Here is a 26,955-nt window from a genome sequence, read left to right as displayed (position 1 = left end):
ACGCGCGCTCCTGCGGGCGGTTTATGTCCTAACCCGCGCACGCACTACGACTAACGCTATAGCGGCCGCGCAAACACACGCGCCCCTGCTGACATATTGTAACACGCGCACACCCCACAGTTAACGCTACAGCAGCTGCGCGAACGCGTGCGCACCTGCAGGCGATTATCTCCATGAGCGCTCGTGCTGCGGCTCTGTCCTCACTCACGCCATACGTCCGCACACGCAGCCGCTCCACACATAAATCACTGACACAACACCGAGGCTCTGTGCTAACGTTTATTCACGGCACGATCCCTGCACTACCTGGAGGGAATATTCTTGCGGGGAGAGCCAAGCCTACGGCTACCCAAGTCCCCAAACACTCACACGCCCTATCACGTACCTCGCAGATGTACTCATGGCGTCGCACGGATGCTGTGAGAGTCGGAGGGATGATGACGGAAAAACCTTGCTTATCACTGCCTCGTAGCAGCACTCGCTGGCATCACACGGATGCTGCGAACGGCTCGAGGAGGCAGGAAGGCAGGGGTGGGCTTGGCGACCAAGTTGTTAAAGATCAGAACTGCCTTAACCGTTTTCGGCTCCCCTTTTTATGCCCTGTGATGTCGAAAATCCAGGGTTACGTTATGTCATCCTGCACAGCCAATTGTGCGCCTACTTTTTGATTTTCAAACATTTCTCTGCCCTTACCTAGAGCATTACGTTACGCTATTTTTCGGCCCATTGTCTCATTAACCCCTGACTCAGCCGGTTTAATCTGGAAGGCCGCCCGGCTGGCGAATACACACCCGCGAGTGTGCCCTAGGATTTCCCCCTCACCTCATCGTCTGCACCGCTTGCTTAATATTTCACCCTGGCCCCTCCCCGGTGTTGTGAGTGACTCATTGCGGCTGGCCCGGTGAACTTTTGTGCACCCATACAATTTTAAGCCAATTTAGGGGGGCCGCAATGTGATTTGTCTTGGTGGGGTTGGCCATTCTCCTGGCACCGAGAAACCCTTCGGATGAAAACCCGTGGTGTCAGGTGATCCCCCGCCAGGATGCTACGTGTGTGTGTGTGCGGCGTGTCTGTGTTCAGGGCAGGGGTAGGGGGGGAATCGCGGCACTTGCGGAGTGGCTTCACGGTCGTGGCACCACAACAGCAGCGGGGAGTTTACGATGCGGTTGATGGTTTGGGATTTGTGGCCGGACTCACAGGCCGCCGTCTTCAATGCGCCATTTGTGCATCGGGTGGTCGCATCGGCCATGCCCGGTCCCCATTCGGTTGATGGTCGACCGTTGGCGGCGTGGAAGGTTGAAACGGGGAGGTTCGACGGTAGGGTCCTGTATGAGATGTTTATTTTTGACGTCGGCCGCAGTCCAGACTTGTTTCCATTTCTCGTCTTCATTTCTATTTGTGGAGTGGAGTGAGGCTGCTGTGATCCAGAAGGTTTATTGTGCAGTTGTATTAATAATGAAATGTGTCGTGTGCTCACGGAAGATGTTGAAGTTACCTGTGATGTCATTCGAAAAAGAGCAGGCTGTTGCGTTCGGCATCATGATCCAAATTTGGAAAAATTACATGGCACATTGCTCAATTGGAAAACATTGCAATTGTTGCCCGTGCTGCAAAAAAACCTATCGGGACCCTCATGAAAACAATATTGAGATTCAAGAAACGTGTGTTTTGGAACAGTGGCTAAGCTGATGCTTACTTATGACAACAAACACGAATATAAAATAATTGACTCGTTTGCACGATTAATATGTATTGTGAGCATAAACGATTTTATTTGATGGATGAATGAATGCAGTTATGTGCCTATATTTAATAGGTATATGTAATATTATCTTCGGCTTACTACGTGTACATGAACAACCATGACCATAACCTTGACTTGACCTCATCAGACATTCACAGAATCACGAAAGAGAATGAAGGTACGTATTTATTGTAAATGTCTGTGTGACATTTTTTCCCTTAGGGGACAAACACCGAATGGGCCATTAGTTGCACAATTTATGGGTCAAAAATAGTAATATCTTCGGTTTACAAAATTTACATTAACAACCTCTTGTGAGCGAGCAGTTAAATTCCTTGCTGCCATGGTTCCATGGTTATTTGTGCAAGTGCCTGCTGCAAGAGTGTAATAATACCTCGGGGAGGGGGGGGGGGTTGCAAGTGCCACTGAGACTGAAAGCCCAACTGTAGAGAACGATGATGTACCTCAATGTGTCTTTCCATTCTGGAGGCATCCATCCCTCCTGAATGGAAAACTGCTCTTGCACGCCCTCATCATAAAGGTGGCGCTGCAGACGACCCAAACAATTACTGCCCCATCTGAATCTTCTCCCTTCTCGTCAAGATCTTTGAGAAGGTCTTAAAATCACAAATTTCATCTCAGAACATTTCTTAGTCCACCCTAAGCAATCTGGCTTTCGAGAAAAATGTAGCACAGCCTCTGTGGTTTTCTATACTCCTGACTCTGTCTTCAACAGTCTTGAGTCTCGTCATCGTGACAACCTATTCCTCGACTTGCCTACACCATTTGACACTGGATCACGTTATAATGTTGCAAAGGCTTAAATCGTGAATTTTTGGATTGTGCAATCCACTGGATTTTTAACTAATTTTTTGACCGATATCAAATTGTCTCCATCAATACATCATTTGAGAGGACCTCCCATTTCTAAGGGAGGTCCTCGAAGCTCTATCCTTGGCCCTATCCTGTTTTCTCTCTACTTCAACAATCTATACTCTGACATTAACCTTTTTGCTTCCATGGCCTTCGGTAATTTCATGGAGGAGTTGCAATGGCATCTTCGAACAGGACTTTGATCATATTCAACTTCTTAATGCCCTAAAACTCGTCCTCAACACTGTTAGAAATGTCAGCTATCATTTGTGGCCAAGTCGCTTCTGAAAAAGAGCTATATAGCTCAGTAGGCCTTACCTGGTAAAATAAAAAATAATAGCGTTTTTGTTTAGATTTGTTGCAATTTTGTATACAGTACGTTCAAAAATCGCCAACATTTAATAAACATTTAATATTACAGCATAAACCTATGCTTGATAATCGACAACAATAGTATTGTTGGTCAGGTTGACAATTTCAAATATCTAGTTATTTTCCTGGACTCAAAATCTTTTTTCAAGTCCCACATTGACCACATGGCCAATAATGTAAACCCCACAATTGGATTCCTATACAGAAACAAACGCTGTATTCCACCTCGACTCCGTCTGAATATAGTTTAAGCTACCACCCTGCCCATATTTGTCAAATGTGACACTGTCTACCACCTAGCTTCTGTATATTCCTTAAAATGTCTCATTCCATGTTCTTTGGATCTTTCGGTAAAGTCACATAGATAGTTTCAAGGAAAATAACAAAAACTACGACGTTTCGATCGCAACACAAGCGGTCGTCATCAGGAAAAGGGGGTTAGCCTCTAAAAGCAAACTTTATAAAGGTTTGAAATGGGCGTAGCCCAAGTGTCAGCGGCATGGGCGGGGCAGCTAATGTTAATGTAAGTGATGGTACTCGTAGAGGGCGATGACGGTGCTGGTGACCAATTGAAGGGCTGCCAAGTAATATTTGCACCTCGCTTTACACACACTTGTCGGTGGAGGTTGCTGCTAGAGGTGATGGTACTCATCTAGGGCCACGACGGCACTTGTGGTCAGCTTCCACTAATAAAGGGCTACTGCTAGTGGTGATGGTAGTAGTGGACAGTGATGGTCCCGGTGGTGGGCTTCCACCAATTAAAGGCCTGCCAGGTCTTAAATGGCAACATTACAGCCAGTTATGACTTAAACTGGTTGATAACGTCCTTCCAGTGATTGCTGCATTTGTACCCATCTTCTCGGTTGAAATTGTGCCTATTTCTGTATATATGGATTGCTTCATGAACAAATCTTTGTTGATAGCCAGTGGGTTTGCAAAGTACCTTTGTCTTAGAGAAATCTATTTTGTGTGAGCTCACCGCATTAAAACAATGATTAGCCACGGCCGAGGTATTGGTCCTACCGTGTTTCAGATCTACCTTATGTTCACGAACACGGTCCGGGACATGTCGCTTAGTTTCCCCAAAGATGTTTTATTCCATTGCACAACTTCACTCTGTTGCCCATGATGCCTCCTCATCAGCACAACCGAAAATTAGCTTTTCCTTGAGTATGTCCCCTCAATTTGATGTTTTATGTCTTGATTTTATAGGTAGGACTACCTTCGTTTAATTTATACTGTAAATTATTGTGATGCCCTGTTTAGTGGGGGTGAGTTTTTACTCAAAAACAATTTTGAATGAATGAATTAACTCAAACCTGTCCCCCCTGGATATCCAGAGAGACCGTCACTGGTCTGTCTTCATCCTAATGTCATCTTAAATCCGCCAATTACTGAAAGGACCACTTGTTCCTCTAACGCCCTCCCCCCTAGCCTCAAAATCGTCCCCTTATTCCTACAAAAAATTATATTCACTAAAACTTTGGTTTAAAAATAATCTCTTTCCACGTTGCTGCTCCACGTTTCTAAAATACCCTTGTCGCTCATCTGCAGCTTGGTTTCCTCGCTTCACTCCCCTTTATTTCTCGATTAAACAACAAAAACACAGAGCTTACTTGCACTTATAGATAACTTTCTCTGGCGCATCTTCATCTCATTATATTTGCACTGTTTTTTTTATTCGTGTGTGTGTCATTGACAACCGTTAAATACCTCGATTGTTCTGCAATATTCCAGAAGGACCATGTAACTCAACCTCTGCGATATTTATGTTTTTGTATTTGTGTTGTTGTTGCTGTGCTCATGCACCACATATCTCCCTTGTAAAATAGCCAGGAAACTGGCTAAACGAGAGCATCTGCATGACAAATAAAATAAACTTAAACTATGTAGTGTGGTAAAGAGACTGGTGGCAGGCCCGACATTGAGATTATTTAGATACATTTGCTGCTATAAATGTACACATGATAAGCCACTTTCTTGAGTACACTTTCTTGAGCTTTCATTTGTGGCCAGGTCACGTCTGAAAAATAAGTTAATACCTCAGTGGGATTTAGCTGGTAAGATATAAAAAATATTTTGATTATATTTGTATATTTGAAGTGATATGTTTACCTTTCCTATACTTCGCACTCCTGTGGTGTTTTTTTGTTGTTGTAACATTCATACCTGCCCATACCGGACATCTGTGAAAAAGAGCTTTATAGCTAATCGGATTTCTCCAGTATAAATACAAATTCTGATTATAATTTAGGATACATGGGCAGAGAGGATACGGCAGATTCGATGCCCTCGGTTGTTTGAGAACAAATGTCTACAGTTAACATTGGTGGCGAGTGATATCTGGACTAATCTTGGGGCCCCGCTTTCACCAACTTGCACCGACTTAGGATGATGATGTATGGTCAAACAGCTCCTCATTATATTGAGAGGCCTTGCAGTTGAGTGCATTGACAAAGGCTTTGCAGTTATTTCTCTCCAGCCATACCACTCTATGCCTCCTTCATCTAGACATCTTAAGAGTAACATTGTAGTGATGCACTTGTTAATGTTACAATCTATGTGCCTTATCCAAGCCCTTATTTGCTTCTCCCTGTGTGCGCGTGTGTTCACCAATGTGTGTAGGGGCAGGACAAGATGTAAAGTCCAGAATTCTGGTCGGTTTATCCATGTACACTGAAATCCCGTCACCTACACATTATACACAGTGTCTCAACTACAGCTTCTACGATACACATTTTTGGCCCCTTGTTAAAATGTATTAGTGTGAGCTGTATGTTTTTCTTGTAACAACAATTAGGCTCGCCTGAATAAACATCTGGTAGTAAGTAGCATGGCATAGACACATCAAGATACAAATTAGCAGAGCCACAATCCTTTTGTTTTGTATTCACCAACATACATCACACACAAGCCTTCCAGGATGTGCAGTCTTGTGGCTCATGTAGAGCTTTGCTCATGCTATCAGCACCAAGGGAGATGGAGAATGCTCGATTAATTGTAAGGGTCACAATCCATTGACATTTAATGAGGCAATTTCAATTTAATTAAAAATTATTTCATTGAAATTTTTTTATTTTTAATTGTGATAAACATCGATTTTTGCCTTTGTCATTTTACATAATTCTGTCTCAGCATCTGTTATCTAGACCAACAACCATGCAGATAATTTTCTTAGCCACCTTAAAAGCTTTGAAAAATTAATTGACCTGCAACCATTGAAACTCCCGTGTTTGTCTTGCCAGGTGATTAAAGCTGCGGACGACAGTGCTTCTCAGTACATGAACTTCATGAATGTCATTTTTGCGGCACAGAAACAGGTTTGTATCAACACTTTGTTTAAAATGTATACAATTGTGTATACATCTCTTCTTACACTCAGCCAAAAAGTACCATTTTTGCATGGCGGCCGGCTGCTCGGATTTCCCTGCTCCATGAGATTATATTCTGTGCCTCTTCTCCAGTAAGGTCCGCTGTCCACGTATCATGTTCCACCACATCCTGCCATTGCCTTCTCAGTATTATACGTCTGTCCTGCACTGGTGGCATCTCCATAGCTCTTATAATCAGTGGGTCTTTGAGTGACTCTATGGGTCTCTTATGTGAGTCTATGGGTCTCTGTGTGAGACTTTTGGGTCTCTGTGTGAGTCTTTGAAACTCTAATCTCCTTCGAAGTCTCACCTCCCTGACCTAGACCATATTTTAGTCACCTGTGAAGAGGCTTTAACTTCTCCAATTCTCCTTTCCCTTTGAAGATAATCTCAAACTCCATCTCGGCATGTTTGTCTTTTCGAGCTTCTTCTTTGTCCCTTGGTGAACACGTCTCTGCACCATATAACAGAACTGAACGTATCACTGTTCTGTAATTGTTCCCTATCAGTTTGCTTGCATCTTTACAACTCTTGAAACCCTTCTCCATTGTTATCATTCCACTTTGCCTCTTTCCCTTCCCTTCAACTCGCACACCCTCTTGCCTCGCTTACCATTGCACCAATTACAACAAATTCCCTGCAAATTCTTAGATACGCTCTTTAAAACCTCCCATTAATTATATCATGTGTATGTACGTTATGATGACAATGCTGTTCTCATATGTTCCTCTTTCCCACAGAATATATTTATTGATGCCTGTGTTTTGGGATCAGACTCAGGTCTTCTGCAACAGGAAAGTAGTTTTCCTCTGTTTTTACTGTGTACAGTAGACTCGATTATCCACGTGCGGTTTATCCGATTTGCGGATTAACCGAGTACCTGACATTTTGGCATAAATTAGTAACTCATGGATTTTCCCTTAAGCCTAAATTTATAATCTAAAAACAGTTATAAATTATTATTATTATAGGAAATATTTATTACAAGTCACCTGCTTAAACCGAACAAATATGTGTTCTGGTTAATCCTAAATCCACGTGATCGCCTCTACAATACAGTGGTTCATATCTTTACAACAGTGGGCGGACTTTGATTGATGTTGATTGGCGTGGCTCTGCTGCTGTCCACTTGGTTGGCCGAGTCTTCTGGACTTTTCTAAGAAAACAAGATCAACACATTCTTTACTACAAATTTTAGTTTTGTTCCTTAACAAATGCAATTTTATTAACCATAACATGTTGACTTAAAGCTTTCGTGACTGCATGAATTCATACTCTTTGAGTCTTTCGGTAAAGTCACGTAGATAGAAAAACAATAAAAAATCACGACGTTTCGATCGCAACACGAGCAATTGTCTTTAGGTGAAAAAATACAGCAGGCGAACTGCTGAGGCAGGATAAATATAGTGAGAGAACTACTGCAGCAAGAGGTTGTAGAGGTTTGAGATGGGTACAACCCAAGGGTAAGTGGGTGAGGCTAGACATGGAATTTACAAGTAATATACCTCGGCCATTGTATTGCTAGAGATTAGCATGTCAATCTGTTAATGTAACCCCACGACTACGGTGCTGAAGAAGCCATTGTATTGCTAGAGATTAGCATCATCGAGAGTCTACTATACTTACACATAAAAAGGTTTTGGCTTTGCTAGCAACTTTGTAAAAGTAAATCATGGAAAGTTGCATCTCCATTAAGAGTATTTCATATTTTGACTATTTTGACAGGCATGTGACATCACAGGTGGCATCTATCTGCAAGTTCCACAGATAGCAGCCTTATTGCAATATTTGCAGGTTTGTAACTATTTTAATTGTAAAATTACACACGTGCATTAATTGTAAACTTTGCAAATTAAAATTTTAACATAGAATTGAGTACTTGTCAAATTTTTCTAACCATTGTTTTTCCCTGATTTGTGTAATTTCCTTTCTATTCTCAATTTCCCTTCTTTACCTTCACTATTCATGCCCCTCCCAATTCCACTTGCATCTGTTCCCCACTGCCACCTTTTGCCTTTCCTCCATCGCACCCTAACGTGCCCCCTCCTGCTCTCCCCCCACTTCACCCAGTGGGTGTTCCTCCCAGACCCTGAGCTGCGTGCCAGCTTGGTCCTCCCACCCCCCGTGCAGGTGGACTACCGCGCTGCCTGCTTCTGCCACCGCAACCTCATCGCCATTGGCTACGTCTGCTCCGTGTGCCTCTCCAGTAAGGCCCTACGCATGTACCCGCATCTGGGTTACCACCCGGCCGGGTTTAAACCGTACAGGAACTGGCATCTGTGTGTTTGTGTTTTGGTAGACCAAAACATTGTAGATAAATACGCATTTGGTCTGTGGAAATTGTGGCAGGACTGGTATCCTGCATGCATCATTCTTGCATCGTAATAAATGTGTCTTTCACACTTGGATGAAAACATACAAGTCAGAGATATCATCTTGACTACATAAAAGTAAGTGGGTTGGGCAAGACATGTAGCTTTTATGGGATGATGGCCCATTGTCAAAACTGCTGACTGAAAAGCAGTCAAAGCAGGGAACATGCCCGAGAGGAAGCCCACCACGGAGTTGGAGCTGTGAGATCAGCTAGTTTCCAGAAGCTAGATGGATTGTGACATAGTGGGATTGCAAGGGATGATGTCATTATGCAGAGGCCTTCATCTAGAAGTGCAGAAGAAATAGCGATGATCTGCCACTAGAGGACGATAAACCATAACACACTTTTGCTTCATGTGTTAAGTCCATTTGTGTTTCCTCCCTCCCTCTGCCCTGCAGTTTTCTGCACCTTTAGCCCAATCTGCACAACTTGCGAGTAAGTGTTCCCAACTGCACATCATGACACAGTTCTAGTGTTTTTTAAACTGTAATATTTCCAAAAGGTACAATATTATTGTTATTTACAATGCATAATTAGTTTTTGTTTCTCTCTTGTGCAAATACTTCATGAACATGCCACGTACTGTACTTTGGCATGTCTCATCTTACCTATAAAAGGCATTCTTTGTCTGTCTGTGCGTGTTCACGCGCTTGCTAGGGATTTGGCTCTCAAACGGTGGGGTTTACGTAAAAAATATTTTTCCAGGTACCACGCCGTAAGCCCCGTGGTTGGCAAGCGCTATTCCTTTTTCACGTCCGTCACCTTTAAATTAGTTAAAATAGCGTTTTGGGGCGATTTCTCTTTATATATTAGGTCAGGCATTATTTATTTATTTCCATTCGCCGCTACTGCAGAGACAACGCAGCAGCGCAGCAGGCTGCACTTGCGCACAACGCCCATTAGTTTAGCCCCTAGCAATCCACACGCGCCATCGCCAGAGGTGTGTGTGGTTCTTTATTCGCCTGCACACTCTGCAAGGTAAGTCGCACACATTAGTATTATACATATTTATAAAATTACACTTTTAACTGCTGACAGGGATTGCCCCTAGCAATGCACACATGATCGGCACATATTTCCATTCGCGATAGAAATGCACCAAATACACACACAACGCTGAGGTTAATTCCTCACGGTGTTATGTCCCCCCCCCACCGACGTGCAGTTACTACTATAAAGTCCCTAGATGTATATGTTATAGCGCTTTTGCAGTATTATTCATGGGGGGGGGGGGTGTGGGGGTCGCGGCACAGCCCCCAGCCTGCCAGGGAGGCACCTCGGCCGGCTGGGCAATCTAGGCGAGTACGCAGGCTCTGCACGGGACTAGGCCTCACCACGGCAATGTTGGTTACAATTTTATTGCTTCTTTCACGAATAATTCACGTAGATCGTTTACTATTATGAAACAATTTAGTTTGCAAATATTACTTTAATAATGTTTGTGTGTAGACAACTTAGATTTCAATATAAAGTAGCTATTTTTTTTAGTTAGGTGTGTTTTCATGAGGCTGAGCCAGTGTACTGGCAGTCTGTCATGTGGCCTGCTTCTTAATTAGCGTCAGTGCACTGGCACTCTATTATCTACACTGTTAATATTTATTTTGGCCATTTAGAGTGTATGCCACTGTATAATCTGTTGCCTGCTTCTTTATCTCACTCAATGTAGTGCCAGCCTTTCATGTAGACTGTATCCGGCTTTTTCAGCTGCTGACCATATTGCCAGCTTATTATGTCAACTCTTGTAATGCCTATTTCATTGAGTCTGCGTACTGGAGGTCTATAATCTAGCCTGTAGCCTGTTTCTTAACTTACCTGCGTGTACTGCTGCTCTATAATGTCGACTTATTCTAGCTTATATCTTCAATTCATTTCCATTGTTTCGATTGCTCACGTCACGCTATTTAGTGATACATAGTACTGTGATGCTGATAGCTGTGCCATCATCGGGGACTGCTGTGCACGTCGATGTGTGTGTGTGAGTCGATGTGTGTGTCTGTCTTTTTCGAACGGACAAAGCTCGATGTGTGTGTGTACGTCAGTCCAAGTGTGCGTGTCAGTCCATGCGTGTGTATCAGTCGCTGTGTCTGTGTTAGCCAATGTGTGTGTTAGTCGATGTGTGTGCATGGCTCCTTGTGAGTGTATAAGTCAATGTGCATTTGTGTGTCTGTTGATGTGTGTGTGTACGTCGATGTGTGTGTGTCATTTCGTGTGTGTTAGTCCACATGTGTGTGTAAGTCCATACATGTGTGCGTGCCACTCGATGTGTGTGTGTAAGTCAATGCTTGTATGTGAGTCGATATGTGTGTGTAACTCCATGTGTGTGTATCTAAAGTAGATGTCTGTGTGTCAGAGTCCATATGTGTATGTGTGTTTAGGTCAATGTGTGTGTGAGTCCACGTATGTCTGTGTGTGAGTCAATGTGTGTGTGTGCGAGTCGCTGTATGTGTGTACGTCGATATGTGTGTGTAACTCCATGTGTCTGTATCTAAAGTGGATGTCTATGTGTGTGTGAGTCCATATGTGTGTGTGTGAGTCGATATGTTTGTGTGTGTCAGTCGATGTGCGTGTGTTAGTCGCTGTGTGTACGTGGCAGGTTTGCAGATTTGCTGAGCATTTCTGTGAAGTCCTGGGAGAGGGGAAATCCCTCGACATGGGAAACATCGTGGGACAAAGTGGGGATGACCCTGCGGAGGCTGCGGTGCCCCAAATATTTGAAGAAGTCACCCCCTGTGAGTGGCTGGCTTGAGGTGCCATCTGTTGAGGAAGTACTAAAGGCGATCCAGAGTCTGAGACTAGGAAAGGCACCGAGCAGAGATGATCTCCCAAGCAAAATGCTGAGGGAGGGTGGCGTTTGTGCACAGACTGCCATACATGACATCATAACAACAGTCTGGACCACTGGACAGGTTCCACATGACTGGAAGGATGCCCTGGTGGTCCCCCTTTTTAAGAAGGGTCCCCCTCTTAAAGAAGGGGGACCACACAGACTGTAACAACTGCAGGGTCATCTCACTCCTCAGTGTGCCGGGAAAGGTCCTGGCAAGGATTATTCAACATCGCCTTGCTAGGTACGCTGAGGAGAGGCTTGCGGAGCCTCAATGTGGTTTCAGGAAAGGGCAGTCCTGCACGGATGCCATATTTTCTGTCTGTTTGCTACAGCAAAGGTGTAGGGAATTACAACAAGACCGACATCTCTGCTTTATTGACCTGGTCAAGGCCTATGATACCATCAGTAGGCCTGGGCTCTGGGTTGTTCTTCGTGCTTTCGGAGTCCCTGACCCTCTGCTCACGATGGTGAGGGAGCCCGGGTAAAACTACGTGGCCGGGAGTCGGAGCCATTCGCTGTACACCTTGGGGTGCGACAGGGATGTCCTCTGGCTCCCACATTATTTAACATCTATTTTGACCACGTAGTTCGTGAGGCCTTCAATAGCTGTACCTGAGGAATTTCCATCTGGGACAGATATAATGAGAGGCTGATCGATGCCCGGGTGCGGTCAAGGGATGGCTCCCTATTGCTCAACCATGTTATGTATGCCGATGATCTGGTAATCGCTGCTCACTCAGAGGAGGAGTTTCAGGCACTGCTGCTAAACCTGGAGCTTGCCACTAAGAGGTGGGGCCTTACCATCAGCCCCACCAAAACTAAGCACCTGCCAGGGTATTTTGTACCATCGGACACTCCACCCCCACAACTCCAAATTGGTGATGGGGCAGTTGTGGAGAGAGTGGAGAGTTTCTTATATCTGGGCAGTGTGGTTATGACTGGCTCCGGTTTAACAGCAGAGGTCTCACTCCGAATCAGTCGAGCGGCATTATCTTTTCATCGGCTACGTAACGCTGTGTGAAAGCTACCTGGTTTGTCGCTCCGCACGAAGCTTCAGGTCTTCTCGGCCACAGTCATTCCCTCCCTTCTCTACGATTGCGAAACGTGGACCCCCCTAATGGAACATCTTCGCCAGTTAGAAACATTTCGGCTGGCCTGCTTACGATCCATCCTGGGTTTAACCAGGCTGGTTTGTGTGAGGCGCTCACAAGTCCTTGAAAGATCTGGGCAAAGTCCCATCGGTGAGCTCCTCCGGCAGGCAAGGCTGCATTGTCTGGGCCATGTAGCCCGCATGCCCAGCCACCGCATGTCGAAACAGCTTTTGTTCGGCCGGATCGAGGGGGCTACACGGGCGCGGCACGGGCTAGAGAAGAGATGGAGTGATGTGGTACAGGAGGATGTGGAGCTTAGTGGACTTGCCGATGATTGGTACCAGCGGTGTCAAGATTGGCCTATGTGGAGGAGGCTCGTGATGGACGCTACTGGGCAATTGGAGGCAGTCGCCCTCCAACAACAACGGAGGGCGGAGGAGCGATGCTCACAACAACGAGCGGATCGCAGGGTGGCTAAAGCTCAGCAAGTTGGCATAGTAGGGGGCATAGGTGGTGCATAAGCCATTCATCTCAGTCAGTCGACCCGTGGCACCTGGGCCTGCCCCGTGACCTCCTGCCAGCGGGCGTTCGACACTTCACGTGGCCTCAAGGTGCACATGGCCTGGCACAAGCGTCGTGGTGACGTCACCGCCACTTAGTGGCGAATGGCGGTTGTGTTGTTTATTGACCTGGTCAAGGCCTATGATACTATCAGTAGGCCTGGGCTCTGGGTTGTTCTTCATGCTTTCGGGGTCCCTCACCCTTTGCTCACAATCCTTAACGACCTTCATGATGGTGAGCGGCCCCGCGTAAAACTACGTGGCCGTGAGTCATAGCCATTCCCTCTACACCTTGGGGTGCGACAGGGATGTCCTCTGGCTCCCACATTATTTACCATATATTTTGACCACGTAGTTCGTGAAGCCTTCAATGACTGTACCAGAGGAATTCCCATCTGGTACAGATACAATGGGAGGCTGATCGATGCCTGGTGCAGTCAAGGGATAGCTTCCTATTGCTCAACCACGTTATGTATGCCAATGATCTGGTAATTGCTGCTCACTCAGAGGAGAGGTTGGAGGCGCTGCTGCTGAACCTGGAGCTTGCCACTAAGAGGTGTGGGGCCTTACCATCAGCCCCACCAGAACTAAGCACCTGCCTGGGTATTTTGTACCATCGGACAATCCACCCCCACAACTCACAATTGGTGATGCGGCAGTTGTGGAGAGAGTGGAGAGTTTTCCGTACCTGGGCAGTATGCTTATGACCGGCTCTGGTTTAACAGCAGAGGTCTCACTCCGAAACAGTCGAGCGGCATTATCTTTTCATCTGTTGCATAACGCTGTGTGGAAGCTACCTGGTCTCTCGCTCGGCACGAAGCTCCAGGTTTTCTCGTCCACGGTCATCCCCTCCCTTCTCTACGCTTGCGAAACGTGGACCCCACTAATAGAACATCTTCACCAGTTAGAAACATTTAGGCTGGCCTGCCTACCATCCATCCTGGGTTTAACCAGGCTGGATTGTGTGAGGAGCTCACAAATCCTTGAAAGATCTGGACAAAGTCCCATCCGTGAGCTCCTACGGCAGGCAAGGCTGCGTTGGGTGGGCCATGTAGCCCACATGCCCAGCCACCGCATGCCTAAACTGCTTTTGTTCGATTTCGATTTAAAGCTTTCGTGACTGCAAGGATTTTGTTCGGTCGGATCGAGAGGGTTAAACGGTCTCGGCACGAGCTAGACAAGATGGAGTGATGTGGTACAGGAGGATGTGGAGCTGAGTGGACTTGCCGATGACTGGTACCAGCGGTGTCAAGACCGGCCTCAGTGGAGGATGCTCGTGAAGGACGCTACTGGGCAGTTGGAGGCAGTCGCCCTTCAACAACAACGGAGGGCGGAGGAGCGACGCTCACAACAACGAGCGAAGCGCCGGGTGGCTAATGCACAGCAAGTTGGCACAGTAGGGGGCACAGCTCGTGCATCAGCCAGTCATCTCAGTCGACCCGTGGCACCTGTGTTTGCCCCGTGGCCTCTTGCCAGCGGGTGTTCGACACTTCACGTGGCCTCAAGGTGCACATAGCCTTCCACAAGCATCGTGATGACGTCAACGCCACTTAGTTGCGAATGGCGGTTGTTGTGTGAGTGTACGTGTGTGTGTGCGTAAGTCCATGTGTGTGTGTCAGTCCATGTGTGTGTGGCTCTATGTGCGTGGGTGAGTCGATGTGTATTTTTTCTGTGAGTCTATGTGTGTCAGTCGATGTGTGTACGGCAATGTGTGTATGTGTGTGTGTAGGTTAATATGTGTGTGCGAGTCGATGTGTGTGTGTAACTTGAGGCCACGTGGCCTCAAGGTGCACATGGCCTGGCACAAGCGTCGTGGTGACGTCACCGCCACTTAGTGGCGAATGGCGGTTGTTGTTGTGTGTAACTCCATGTGTGTGTGTCTAAAGTCGATGTCTGTCTGTGTGAGTCCTTATGTGTGTGTGTAAGTTTCTGCGTGCATGGGTCGATGCCTGTGTGTAAGTCGATGTGTATGCCTGTCTTTTTCGCCCGGGCAACGCCAGATACTTACCACTAGTTCTTCATAAATCTATCAGCTGCACATCGCACATACACAAACACGCTAAATATCTGCATTATACACCACTATCCTGCATGTATCACCATGTTACATACATCCCTATGCTACATATTTCACTGTTACTTCTATCATGTTACATCACTATGCTACATGTATGTTTGTTACATCACTATGCTACATACATGACTATGCTACATACATCACTATGCTACATACATCACTATGTTACATGTATGTTAGCTACCTCACGATGCTACATACATCACTATGCTACATGTATGTTTGCTACATCACGATGCTATATAAATCACTGTGTTACATCACTATGCACATACAGGACGGCATTCCGGCTGGCTTTACCTCTTGGACTCAAAACCAAGAAGAAGAAATCAAAACTTCCATCTGGGCTGACGTCTTAGACATGCCGACAGAATGTGCATGTGCACTGTGTATACGTACACGACGCTACGTTAAGCATTGTGTACATTCTTATTTCAGATTTACACCCCCCCCCTCCCCCGCTGGCAAAGGCACATTTGTTGCATTTGGCATACAAATGCAACAAATGTCCCCCACGTGCTTTGCAAGAACCACCTTGGAGGTGTTGGGGGTTAATGCAGGTTCCACTGACCAACCCTGGACATATTTCTCAAAGTCAGCCTCGGTCTGTCAAGTAACGTGCAGTTGTATTGAGCCATAAAATAAGCCAATTAATGTAACAAAAATTATTTAGTAGTGTGTGAATAACAAAAACATGTATGATCTTGATTTGAAGCTGTCGTGACTGCAGGAATCCATACTCTTTGGTTCTTTCGGTAAAGTCACGTAGATATATATTTTATTTTATACCTACGTGACTTTACCGAAAGAACCTACGTGACTTTACCGAAAGAATCTACGTGACTTTACCGAAAGAACCAAAGAACATATGTATGTTGAACTTCTTTTGCACCGTGCGTAGCCAACCGTGCTAATTGGAGGTACGGGGAAGGACAAACTAAACACAAAAGGCAGTTCTAAAGAAATTAGTTTCAATTTAGATTTAAAAGTTCGTACCTCCAGTGCCTACTAATATGGGAAGGAAGAGCGTTCCAGACAGCCGCAGAAGCGCATCTGAGAGTGGGCGATGCAGTGACCGTTTTTATAAACCTAAAATAAGTCAATAGGTACCGTGACATCGTCGCACTGACTTGGGAGTCATTGCGGTGCTGCGACGGATAAGGGCAGCACTTAGAATAGCATTGAGGTTGCGTCAGCGAGGGGGCCAGCGATAAGTTGGAGAACAGTGGGGTGGCGGGGTTACTGAAGAGAGGGAAGTTAACAGGGTTCGCAGCAAGGTTGACACGATGCAGCGCACCTCGCAGTTGCGATATCTCTCAAATTGGCCACCCAGGGCTACAGAATTTTGAAGTAAATGAGGCAAGGTTTCATGTGGAGGGGCTAGGGGGAGACGGGTGGCCTACATGACGAGCAGTGTTGGGGTGGGAGGGATTAAAAGTAGGAGGAGTGTTGGGAGCCCATGGCCAGGGAGAAGACCCGGGCGGTCTGCTGTCCGGCTGGGGTCGGTAAGAGGCTGGGTTACACACCGGCGATTTAACGGAGAGTAATCGCATTCAAGAGAATTCCTTTAATCTCTGCAAACTGTGTACATATCGTTAATTGTAGTTGACTGATTGCATACTTTTGTGAGTTTGATACATTTTCAAGTTTTTACTGAAGAACGGCTGAGAGTTGACGCAACCGATACACTCCGCTCACCTCCGCGGCAAACGTCTGTGGAGCCATAGACCACCGAGCGGACCATGACCTGTGCTCAAGCCTGCACCGTTTACCTGCTAATGTGGGCAGCAGGGCAGGTGCGCCCCCCAGGAGGCACAGCTCTCACATGATTAACGTCATCATCACACACCCGCATGTGCCAACGGTGCCATGCAAATGCAGATAACGCAGCCATGCAAATGTAGATAAGCACACAAACACACAAAGGAACCTTTGTAAATCCCCCTGTTTGCTTCGTAGGGGCAAGCTCAATGTGAAACACATTGCTTATGGATCTCTCTCTCTGCCACTCAGTTAATGTTAGGACCGTCATTCCCCACACCCAAGACAAAAGTCTTTAAGGAAAGTCACTCACAAGTTGGAGGCCTGACTGTGTTTTTCTAATGTACGAGGCTCAATGTTGATCAGACACGTGGTGTTCCCCAGCAGAATGAAGGAAATGGCCAGGTCCAAAGCCTGTCAGAACGACTGCTTCTCGCTGGGAATAATTCAAAAGCTAATTAGAAGTTAACGGGCGGTGGAGGGGTTTAAGGGAGGAGGGGTGAGTTTGTAATGGGAAAGTCTGGGTGATATGAACGGCGCTGACGAGTCCCACATGACCCCTCCCTGTTCTGTAGCGAATCTGGAAACTCTTGCCCGGGTGGGCGGAAACCTGGAAAGGGAAGGCAGAGGGCGAACTGAAGAGTGTACATGCGGAGAAACGGGGAGGCGTGTCCCGCTAAAACCCACACCTTTTGGGTTCGAATGCCAACGAGCTGGGCAAACCAGGTACGGGCACCAGGTGGAGGAGGGCCGTGCTCGGGGGAAGGACTGTTCTATACAGGGGATGAGGACACTGAGGAAGAGATGGAGACCTGCCGAAGGCGGGCCCATCGAGTCTGCAGCCAGGCCCGGTGGCGTATTAGAGGGCCACGCGACGCGCCCCCGGAGGAGTTGCTAACCGAGACCAGCTGTGATGCGCACGATGGTCTACCAGAGGCGGGAGCTACCCCGGGCCGGCACTCGCCATGCCGGCAAGGCCTCGTGTGGCACCGATCAACCAATTCTGCCACCCAGCATGTGTAGATTTTGCATTGCGTGACATCACATGGCAACCCCGACAGAAAACTGTCATGAAGCTCAAAAGAACACCACCTGATTTGCACCAGGAGCTTGCTATAAAAGGTGGTGATACCTTGCCATCAGCCCCTCCAAAGCGAAACACCTGCTTATGTACTGTCGTCAAACCCCGATAACTTCTTGAGTTACCGTGTATTGGTCTACAGGGTGGAGGAGTCCCAGTCACTGGGCAGTGTATAAGCCAGCCACCACCTAAAGCTCCAAATATTGTTTGGCAGCACTGAACATGTGTGCCAGCTTGAAATGTTCGAGATCGATTTAACCAGGTTGTATTACGGTTGAAGCTCGGAGACTTGATAGTAATGGACGTAGTGAGCTGCCAGCAGGCGAGGCTGATTTGGCTGGGTCATTTAGCCCACATGTCCAGCCACCGGATGCCCAAGCAGCTTCTGTTTAGCTGGCTAGAGAGACGGAGCCTAACACAGGCTAGGGAGATGAGATGTGGTAAAGGAGGACTTATAATTGAGTGAACTCATTGATGAATGGTACCAGCTGTGTTTAGCTCAGACTGTGTGCTGTGCAGAGGTTAGCACATTGCGCTACGAACTCGGCAACCCAAGTTTGATCCCCGCTCACGGCCAACACCAGTTAAGATTATCTGAACCGGTCCTGGGGTCTCCCCTAGGTCAACTCAGCATCAATTAAGTACATGGTGCGGTGTGTAAACATCGTCATTTGGTTGACAAAACGGCGTGGTGCTGAGCCTCCCACCCCCTCGTGCGCCGTGCCACCCTTCATAGGCGCTACTCGCTAACAGTACTTCCCCAACAGTTTGTTTACAGGCTATATGAACCTTATGGCGGTACCCCGGGGTACCATTGTACGCCGGCTCTCGCATGATGTTCGTGATGCAGTCATTTTGAGTCTGTTGATGGTCGGCGATGCGGCAATCGACTCATCTCGACGAGATGTACACGATGCACTATTCAAAGTTGAATTTTTCGAAAGCGGATGTTTTTATGCTAATGTATGGCGTTTCGACATCGCGGAGTAGCACTGATATCTGATTAATTGGTACCCCAGTTGTGGAGTTAAGTACACCCCTGGAAAAAAAGTGTCCCAGAAATAAAATTTAATTTGCCTCGGCCATTTTGTATTATTTGGTACCCTGGAGTACCGCCATAAGAATCATATGCGAGATCTTTGCTGATAAACGATGCAACTTGGCAGTTGGCAGCAGTCAGCTTACAGCAACAATGGGAGTGATGCTCACCACAGGAGCAAAGCACTGGATGGTTATCACAAAAGGGTAGTGGTTACGCACGTGGCCTGTACTTCAACTCCATTGAGGTGACGAGGGCTGGTGGATCACGCACGTAGTCAAACTTCTTTCTCGTGGGTGTCGAAGCTTTCGTGACTGCAGAAATCCATATTCTATGGTTCTTTCGGTGAAGTCACATAGGTAGAAAAATAATAGATCACGACGTGTCGATCGCAACACAAGCAATCGTCATCAGGTGAGGCAACTACGGAAAGAAAAAAATGCTGAAGTAGGCAAGAGAGATGCCGTGGCACGAGGTTATATCGTAGGCCTTGGCGGTAGGGGGGAGAGAGAAGGGGGGCGGGCAGAAAGTGGGATCCCGCAGCTGTACTGGGGGAGAGATCTGCTGAGAGACCATGCAGCAGCACCTGAGTCACTGGGGGAAGGGGGGGAGAGAGGGGGCGGGGCAGAAAGTATAACCCCGCAGCAGCACTAGAGTTACTGGGGGAGAGATCTGAGAGATCGGCTGTAAGGGGGAGACAGAAGGAGGGAGGGGGCGGGGCAGAAATTGGGACCCCGTAGCGGCACCTGAGTCACCAGGAGATAGATCCGAGAGAGGCACAGAGAGACACCAAGGAGTAGGAAGTAACAGCTGACATGGGCAGGTAGGATGGAAACATCACAGTAAGTTAAGACTTTACCTGGTTAATAACGTCCTTCCAATGATTGCTCAGTTTGTACCCATCTCGGTTGAAGTTGTCTGTTTATATATCTGGATGGCTTCATGAACAAATCTCTGATAATAGCCGGTGGGTTTGCAGAGTACCTTCGTCTTGGAAAAGTCCATTTCGTGTGAGCCCACTGCGTTAAATCAATGATCAGCAACGGCAGAGGTATTGGTCCTACTGTGTTTCAGATCTGCCTTGTGTTCGCGAACGCGGTCCGACACGTCGTTTCATTTCCCCAATGTAACTGCTGCCGCAGCCACAACTCAGTTCGTAGACACCCGGGTATTGCATATCAGGAATCACATCCTTTACAGATGGGATCAAATCACGGATTATGTGTATTGTATACTCTTTGGTTCTATTGGGTAAAATCACGTAGGTGAAAATAAAATAAAAAAAATCACGACGTTTCGGCCACAACACAAGCGGCCTTCATCAGGTGAAGGAACGAGACTGTCTGGAGGACAGCGCTTAGATCACGACCTTTAAGCTGTGTGAGAAGAAAAACACCAAGCGCCTTGACAAAGGAATTAGCATATAATTTAGCATTGAAATGGCTCATTGAAATAGCTAAGTTAAAGTATACACATCCGCAGAGGTACCCCATGACAAAGGAATTAGCATAGAATTTAGCATTGAAATAGCTGAGTGATTAGCTTGTAACTGGTCACAGAAATAGCTATGTTAAAGTCAGAGCATATACATTCACCGAGGCACCTAGTACTCATCAAACAGGAGAATTTAGCGAAACACAACCACGCTCAGACAGCGGACCTTTAAACTGTGTGCGAGCAAACAAGGTGTTCTGACAGAGAAATTAGCATAAAAATTAGCATTTGATTGGCGGATTTTAGGAAAGAGGTGGTGTAAGTGCCGTTTGGCTTGGGGGGGGAGGGGGGGAGGGGGAGTTTACCTATTGATGGTGTGAAAAGGGAATTTATAAGAGCTGCGAAAGTTTGGAGTACCACTACTTGAAAAATATACTGTACCATTGAAATTAGTTTAATGTTTAGTTCGATTTAGAACATCTTTCCAATGGTTGCTTAATTTGAAACCATCCTCTCGGTTGAAATTGTGTCTGTGTTTGTAGATCTGAATTGCTGCATGAACAAATCTCTGATAAAAGCCCGTGGGTTTGCAAAGAACCTTGGTATCGGAGAAAATTATATCGTGATCCCCCACAGCATTGTAACAGTGATCAGCCACGGCAGAAGAATTCGTTTTGCCGTGTTTCAAATCTAATTTGTGCTCGCGAATTCGGTCAGAGACATGTCGCTTTGTCTCACCGATATAGCAATCACCGCAGGTACAACTCAATTTGTAAACCCCGGGGTACTGTAAATCAGGAATGACATCCTTCACGGATGGGATCAGATCACGAATTTTGTGTACTGTATTGAACCGGACCTGGATCTTGTGTTTGTTTAGAATTTTGGAAATCTTTTTAGTAACGCCTGCTATATATGGAAGTGTGATGGTTTTGACCGGAGTATCAAGTGGTTGTTTCTGTATGGAGGGAGAGACAGCTTGGCGGATGGTACGGTCAGAGTAACCATTCCTTTTGAGGGCCAGGTGTACATGTTTTAATTCACTGGTCAGGTGGTGTTGGTCCGAAATGCAATGAGCCCTATGGTATAAAGTTTTGATGAGAGAATTATTTTGGGCTGGGTGGTGGAGGGAATCAGGTTTCAAGTAGGAATCTGTGTGGATGGGTTTCCTGTAGACAGAATGCCCCAATGAGCCATCAGGTCTCCTCTCAAACAGAACATCTAAGAATGGTAGCTTGCCATCTTTCTCCACTTCCATGGTGAATTTGATGGCGGGATGTCTGGAATTGATGTGGTGTAGGAAAAGGTTCAGAGCTGGGAGGCCATGTGGCCAAATGACGAAAGTGTCATCCACATATCTCTTCCACAGGGAAGGTCTGAGGGTGGAAGTCTGGATGGCGTCTGATTCAAATTTCTCCATGAAAATATGTGTATTGTGTTGAAACGAACCTGGATCTTGTGTTTGTTTAAGATTTTGGAAATATTTTTGGTAATCCCTGCTATGTTTGTCTCCCCATGGTTGGGGAGACAGCTTTGCAGATTGTACGGTCAGAATATCCGTTCATCCTGAGGGCTTGGTGTACGTGCTCCAGCTCACTGGCTAGGTGATGCTGGTCGGATATGCAACGGGCCCTATGATGTAGTTTTTTTATGAGGGAATTCTTCTGGGCTGTATGGTGGTGGGAGTTAGGTTTTAGATAGGCATCCGTGTGGGTGGCTTTCCTGTAGACAGTGTCCTAGCGATCCATCAGGTCTCTTCTCGATCAAAATATCCAGGAATGGTAGCTTGCCATCCTTTTCCACTTCCATGGTGAATTTGATAGATGGATGTATGGAATTGATGTGGTTTAGAAATTGGTTCAGTGCTGGCAGGCCATGTTGCCAGATGACGAATGTGTCATCTATGTTAGAGGCCGATCGAAACTGACTTTCTGGTTTTGACCGAAACCGAAACCAGACCGAAAGTTAAAAATTGACTTTCGGCCGAAACCGAAGCCGAAACCGAAAGTTTAACTACACAGATTCGTAATTTCGTTATCACTAATTCGCTACGGAACTATTAACTAGCTGAATATCCATATTGTCAGACGTCTAATCTCGGTATCAACACGCGTGTAGACTGAAGCGAATGCAACACATAAGCCAAGGCGGGCAGGCGGCTGGGAACAGACAACAGAGGCACTTTGTTGTCGTCCTGCCAAAGATACTCCACCCACGGATGGAAATGCAGGCTGCCGTTTGTTGACCGGTCGTATATACATTAGCAGACTATGGTTGCCGAAGTAACCTCGCTCCCAAGCTGCTGCTGCTGACGTGTGTGTGTTTGCAGCCTATTGCATAGGATTTCCTAGCGCCGACTGACTGGCCAATAGGCCGAGTGATAGACGTAGCACTAGCGTTATATTCTAAAAATAGATCTTCAGTTGACGACCGAAAGTCAATATCAGTTTCGGCCAAAACCAAAACCAGACCGGAAGTAAAAAAAAATACTTTCGTCCGAAACTGAAAGTAAACCGAAAGTTAAAAATTGACTTTCGGCCGAAACCTAAACCGAATTTCGTTCGACCTCTAATCTACGTATCTCTTCCACAAGGAAGGACGTAGGGTGGATGTCTGGATGGCATCTGTCTCAAATTTCTCCATGAAAACATTCGCTACCACAGGCGATAAGGGAGAACCCACTGGGGTACCCTTATTTTGTTTGTAGAATGTACCATTCCAGGTGAAGTAAGTGTTGGTTAAGCAGTGTCTTACCAAAGTTGGTACATCTGGATTCAGTCCCTGTTAGACCAAGTCTTCAATTATTGCAATGGTATCAGGTCCAGGTACCTTGGTGAACAGGGAGACTACATCGAAACTGAGAAGTAAATCATCTGGAGACAGTGAGATGTCCTTGATTAGAGAAACCAAGTGAGCTAAATTTTGATTTAAAACTTTCGTGACTGCAGGGATTCATATTCTTGGTTCTTTTGGTAAAAAGTCATGTCGAAGGGAAACAATAAAATAAGAAAAATTTAAAACAATTAAATTCTCACGACGTTTCGACTGCAACACAAGGAATCATCATCAGGTGTGAAACCCACAGCAAGAAATTTTGAAAAAAGTGGTGGTGATTTTTAACGTTAGCAACACGGAGAGCGATTTGAAAGTTTGTTCAGATGGACGAGTCCATCTATGTTCGGAAAAGAGGAGGGAGGAGACGAAAATAATGGATGTGGTCTGAAAGCCACCGTAAGCGTGAACAATCAAGACCCGAAATGGTTTATCAAATCCTTCCAATGATTGCTAAGCCAGAATCCATCTTCTCCATTGAAATTGTCTCTGTATATGCATATGTGGATAGCCTCATGAACGAATCTCTCATGGTAGCCAGATGGCTTGCAAAGAACCTCTGTCTTGGAGAAGTCAATGTCATGTGAGCCTACTGAATTACAGTGAGGGAAAAAAGTATTTGATCCCCTGCTGATTTTGAACGTTTCCTCACTGAAAAAGAAATGATCAGTCTATAATTTTATTGGGAGGTTTATTTGAACAGTGAGAGACAGAATACCAACAAAAAAATCCGGAAAAACGCATCTCAAAAATTGTATAACTTGATTTGGATTTTAACGAGGGAAATAAGAATTTGACCCCCTCTCAATCAGAAAGATTTCTGGCTCCCAGGTGTCTTTTATACAGGTAACGAGCTGAGATTAGGAGCACACTTTGAAATGGAGTGCTCCTAATCTCAGCTTATTACCTGTATTAAAGACACCTGTCCACAGAAGCAATCAATCAGATTCCAAACTCTCCACCATGGCCAAGACTAAGAGCTCTCCAAGGATGTCAGGGACAAGATTGTAGACCTACACAAGGCTGGAATGGGCTACAAGGCCATTGCCAAGCAGCTTGGTGAGAAGGTGACAAAAGTTGGTGCGATTATTCGCAAATGGAAGAAACACAAAAGAACTGTCAATCTCCTTCGGCCTGGTGCTCCGTGCAAGATCTCACCTCGTGGAGTTGCAATGATCAAGAGAACGGTGAGGAATTAGCCCAGAACTACACGGGAGGATCTTGTCAATGATCTCAAGGCAGCTGGGACCATAGTCACCAAGAAAACAATTGGTAACACTACGCCGTGAAGGACTGAAATCCTGCAGCGCCAGCAAGGTCCCCCTGCTCAAGAAAGCACATATACATGCCCGTCTGAAGTTTGCCAATGAACATCTGAATGATTCAGAGGACAACTGGGTGAAAGTGTTGTGGTCAGATGAGACCAAAATGGAGCTCTTTGGCATCAACTCAACTCAAATGAAATCGAACATCTCGCCATTGGGGTTTTGGGTAAGTTTATCTCTCTGCTACTGTTGAGTTATTTTTTGTGATAATGCCAAAATAACGTCGTGTGTCCTCTTACCTCTCTTTCTGGTAACAAAATAACGTCGTGTGTTCTGTTACCAATTCCCCATGGGAATTTACGAATAATAGTGAGCATCCGTGAGTCAGCCATCACCCCCTGCCACGACTATTGGGTGTAATGAGAAGTCTCTGAGTTGTGTGTTAAGTCGTTGTTTTGTTTTGAGTCGTTGTTGTGGTTGAGTCGTTGTGGTTTGTGGTTGTTGTTGTTTGAGCGCTTCTTGAGGTGTATGGTTCTGGTTGTTTGAGTTGTTAACATCAACATTATTTCTTACGATATAATAAAATTATAAAATTAACATTGCAATCTACTATATAATCAACTTTGATAATCTGATAACATGGTTAACATTATTTATAATAACGATAAACGATTATAATCTGTACATCGCATTCTACTGTATCAACTGAAAACCTTTCTAACATGCTCAACATTTTTTCTAACGATATTATATAAGCGATCATTTAAAAAAGTAACAACATTGCATTCTACCGTATCAATTTTGGTAAACCTAACAGTTAACGTTATTTATTTATAGCCTTCAAATTCCGAGATTTGGGAGAACATTTTTATTCCCTATTTAGAGGGGGCGGCACAAGAGCCGTGGAAGATGTGGGGTAAACTCATGTACAATCGTAGTTTGATCACAAAAGCAACTGCCATTGAGCCAAAAAAGCCTCAGTGGCACTCATTTAGATGTCTTACCTTCAAGGGTCTTTGTGGCTTTCCAGAAAAAAATTGGGATAATCTTTTTTTTATCCAAGGGTATGAAAAAATACCCCAAGAGGGTATCCTGAAAATGATGGTATTTAGTCTGCCGGAAGACCTTGGTGCAGTGTTGCTTTAAGACTCTACAGTTGGTCAAGTTTGAGTCCAAACCGGGTTTACTTAGTCTTATTTTCCACTCCATCTCGCGGGAACTCCTCTGTGTACTATGAAGAAGCGCTTTAATCCAGGAACATCACAAATTATATATTTCAATTAAAGCCACAATTGTTGATCTGTTGAGTTGTTTTTGGTTGATTATGCTTTGTGAACCGCTGCCAACTCGGGCACCCCCAATTCATTTGTTTTCCAGTGACTGAGCGAGTTACCGAGTGACTTTGCAAAGGTTGAGTGAATTAATTATTAATTTACTGTACACATTGTATTGTTTGGATATGGAATTGGTGCATTCTATAAAAAGCTATCCAGTAGAACTCTTGTTTATCCGTGCTAATGATGGGGATGGCGGCCACGGATAATTAAAATCACTGATAATCCAAAAATATAACCATATTCCACGGATTTCTAGGCCAATAACCACTAATGTAGGTATACATTAAGAAAGAATACTTAAGGTCGACCGATCGATGCGCGTGCTCAGTGATAACACTTTCCTGCTCCTGCGCATAATGACTGCCCACTGAGTGGACAGCAGCAGAGCCACAGCCAATCACCAACAAACTACGCCCACTGTTGTAAAGATATTGCAACTACTGTACTGTAGCGACGATCACGTGGATTTCGGATTAACCGGAGCACATATTTGTTTGGCTTAAGCACGTGACTTGTAATAAACATTTCCAAGAATAATAATGTATAACTGTTTATAGATTATTAATTTGGACTGGGAAAATCCATGAGTTATACTTTTTTTTCTCAATCTGAGGTGCGCGGTTAAATCGGATAAACCGATAATAGAGAGTCTGCTGTAATTTGTACGTTATTTTCAATTTGCAGTGAACAATGTTGGAATGACATTTCATGAATATGGAGGTCACGTCCTTGACACGCCTGCAATCGATAAGGTATGAATGGTGTGCACTGTTGTCACCATTATTTTAGTTTCATATAATCCATGTTGGTAACCATCAAATTTGAGAAATCCTCAACATAAGTGACTCTAGGTATTGTAGCTCAAGATCAGTGGTTATTAAACTTCAATGCAGCCTTGCACCCCTTTGGTTCTCAGA

The 26,955-nt window shown here is 45.5% G+C and overlaps 1 protein-coding gene across 1 annotated transcript in view; it reads left to right on the top strand.

The window, feature by feature from the left end:
* GTF2H3 (general transcription factor IIH subunit 3) overlaps positions 1–19,214 on the top strand; it is a 33,030-nt gene extending 13,816 nt beyond the window's left edge. Inside the window, exons 6-13 of the mRNA XM_076065204.1 lie at positions 1,893–1,922; positions 5,615–5,646; positions 6,235–6,309; positions 7,101–7,155; positions 8,087–8,154; positions 8,431–8,566; positions 9,133–9,169; positions 15,567–19,214. Coding sequence (XP_075921319.1) covers positions 1,893–1,922; positions 5,615–5,646; positions 6,235–6,309; positions 7,101–7,155; positions 8,087–8,154; positions 8,431–8,566; positions 9,133–9,169; positions 15,567–15,648 — 515 coding nt within the window. The 3' untranslated portion in view covers positions 15,649–19,214. The remainder of the gene's footprint in view (positions 1–1,892; positions 1,923–5,614; positions 5,647–6,234; positions 6,310–7,100; positions 7,156–8,086; positions 8,155–8,430; positions 8,567–9,132; positions 9,170–15,566) is intronic.
* Positions 19,215–26,955: the final 7,741 nt, after the last annotated feature.

This window comes from Petromyzon marinus, chromosome 7 (genome assembly GCF_048934315.1).
Source record: "Petromyzon marinus isolate PM22_M1 ecotype Great Lakes invasive population chromosome 7, UKy_Petmar_22M1.pri1.0, whole genome shotgun sequence".
Taxonomy (NCBI): Eukaryota; Metazoa; Chordata; class Hyperoartia; order Petromyzontiformes; family Petromyzontidae; genus Petromyzon; species Petromyzon marinus.
Note: the sequence above shows the minus strand (reverse complement) of the source record. Positions and strands in the feature narration are given on the sequence as shown.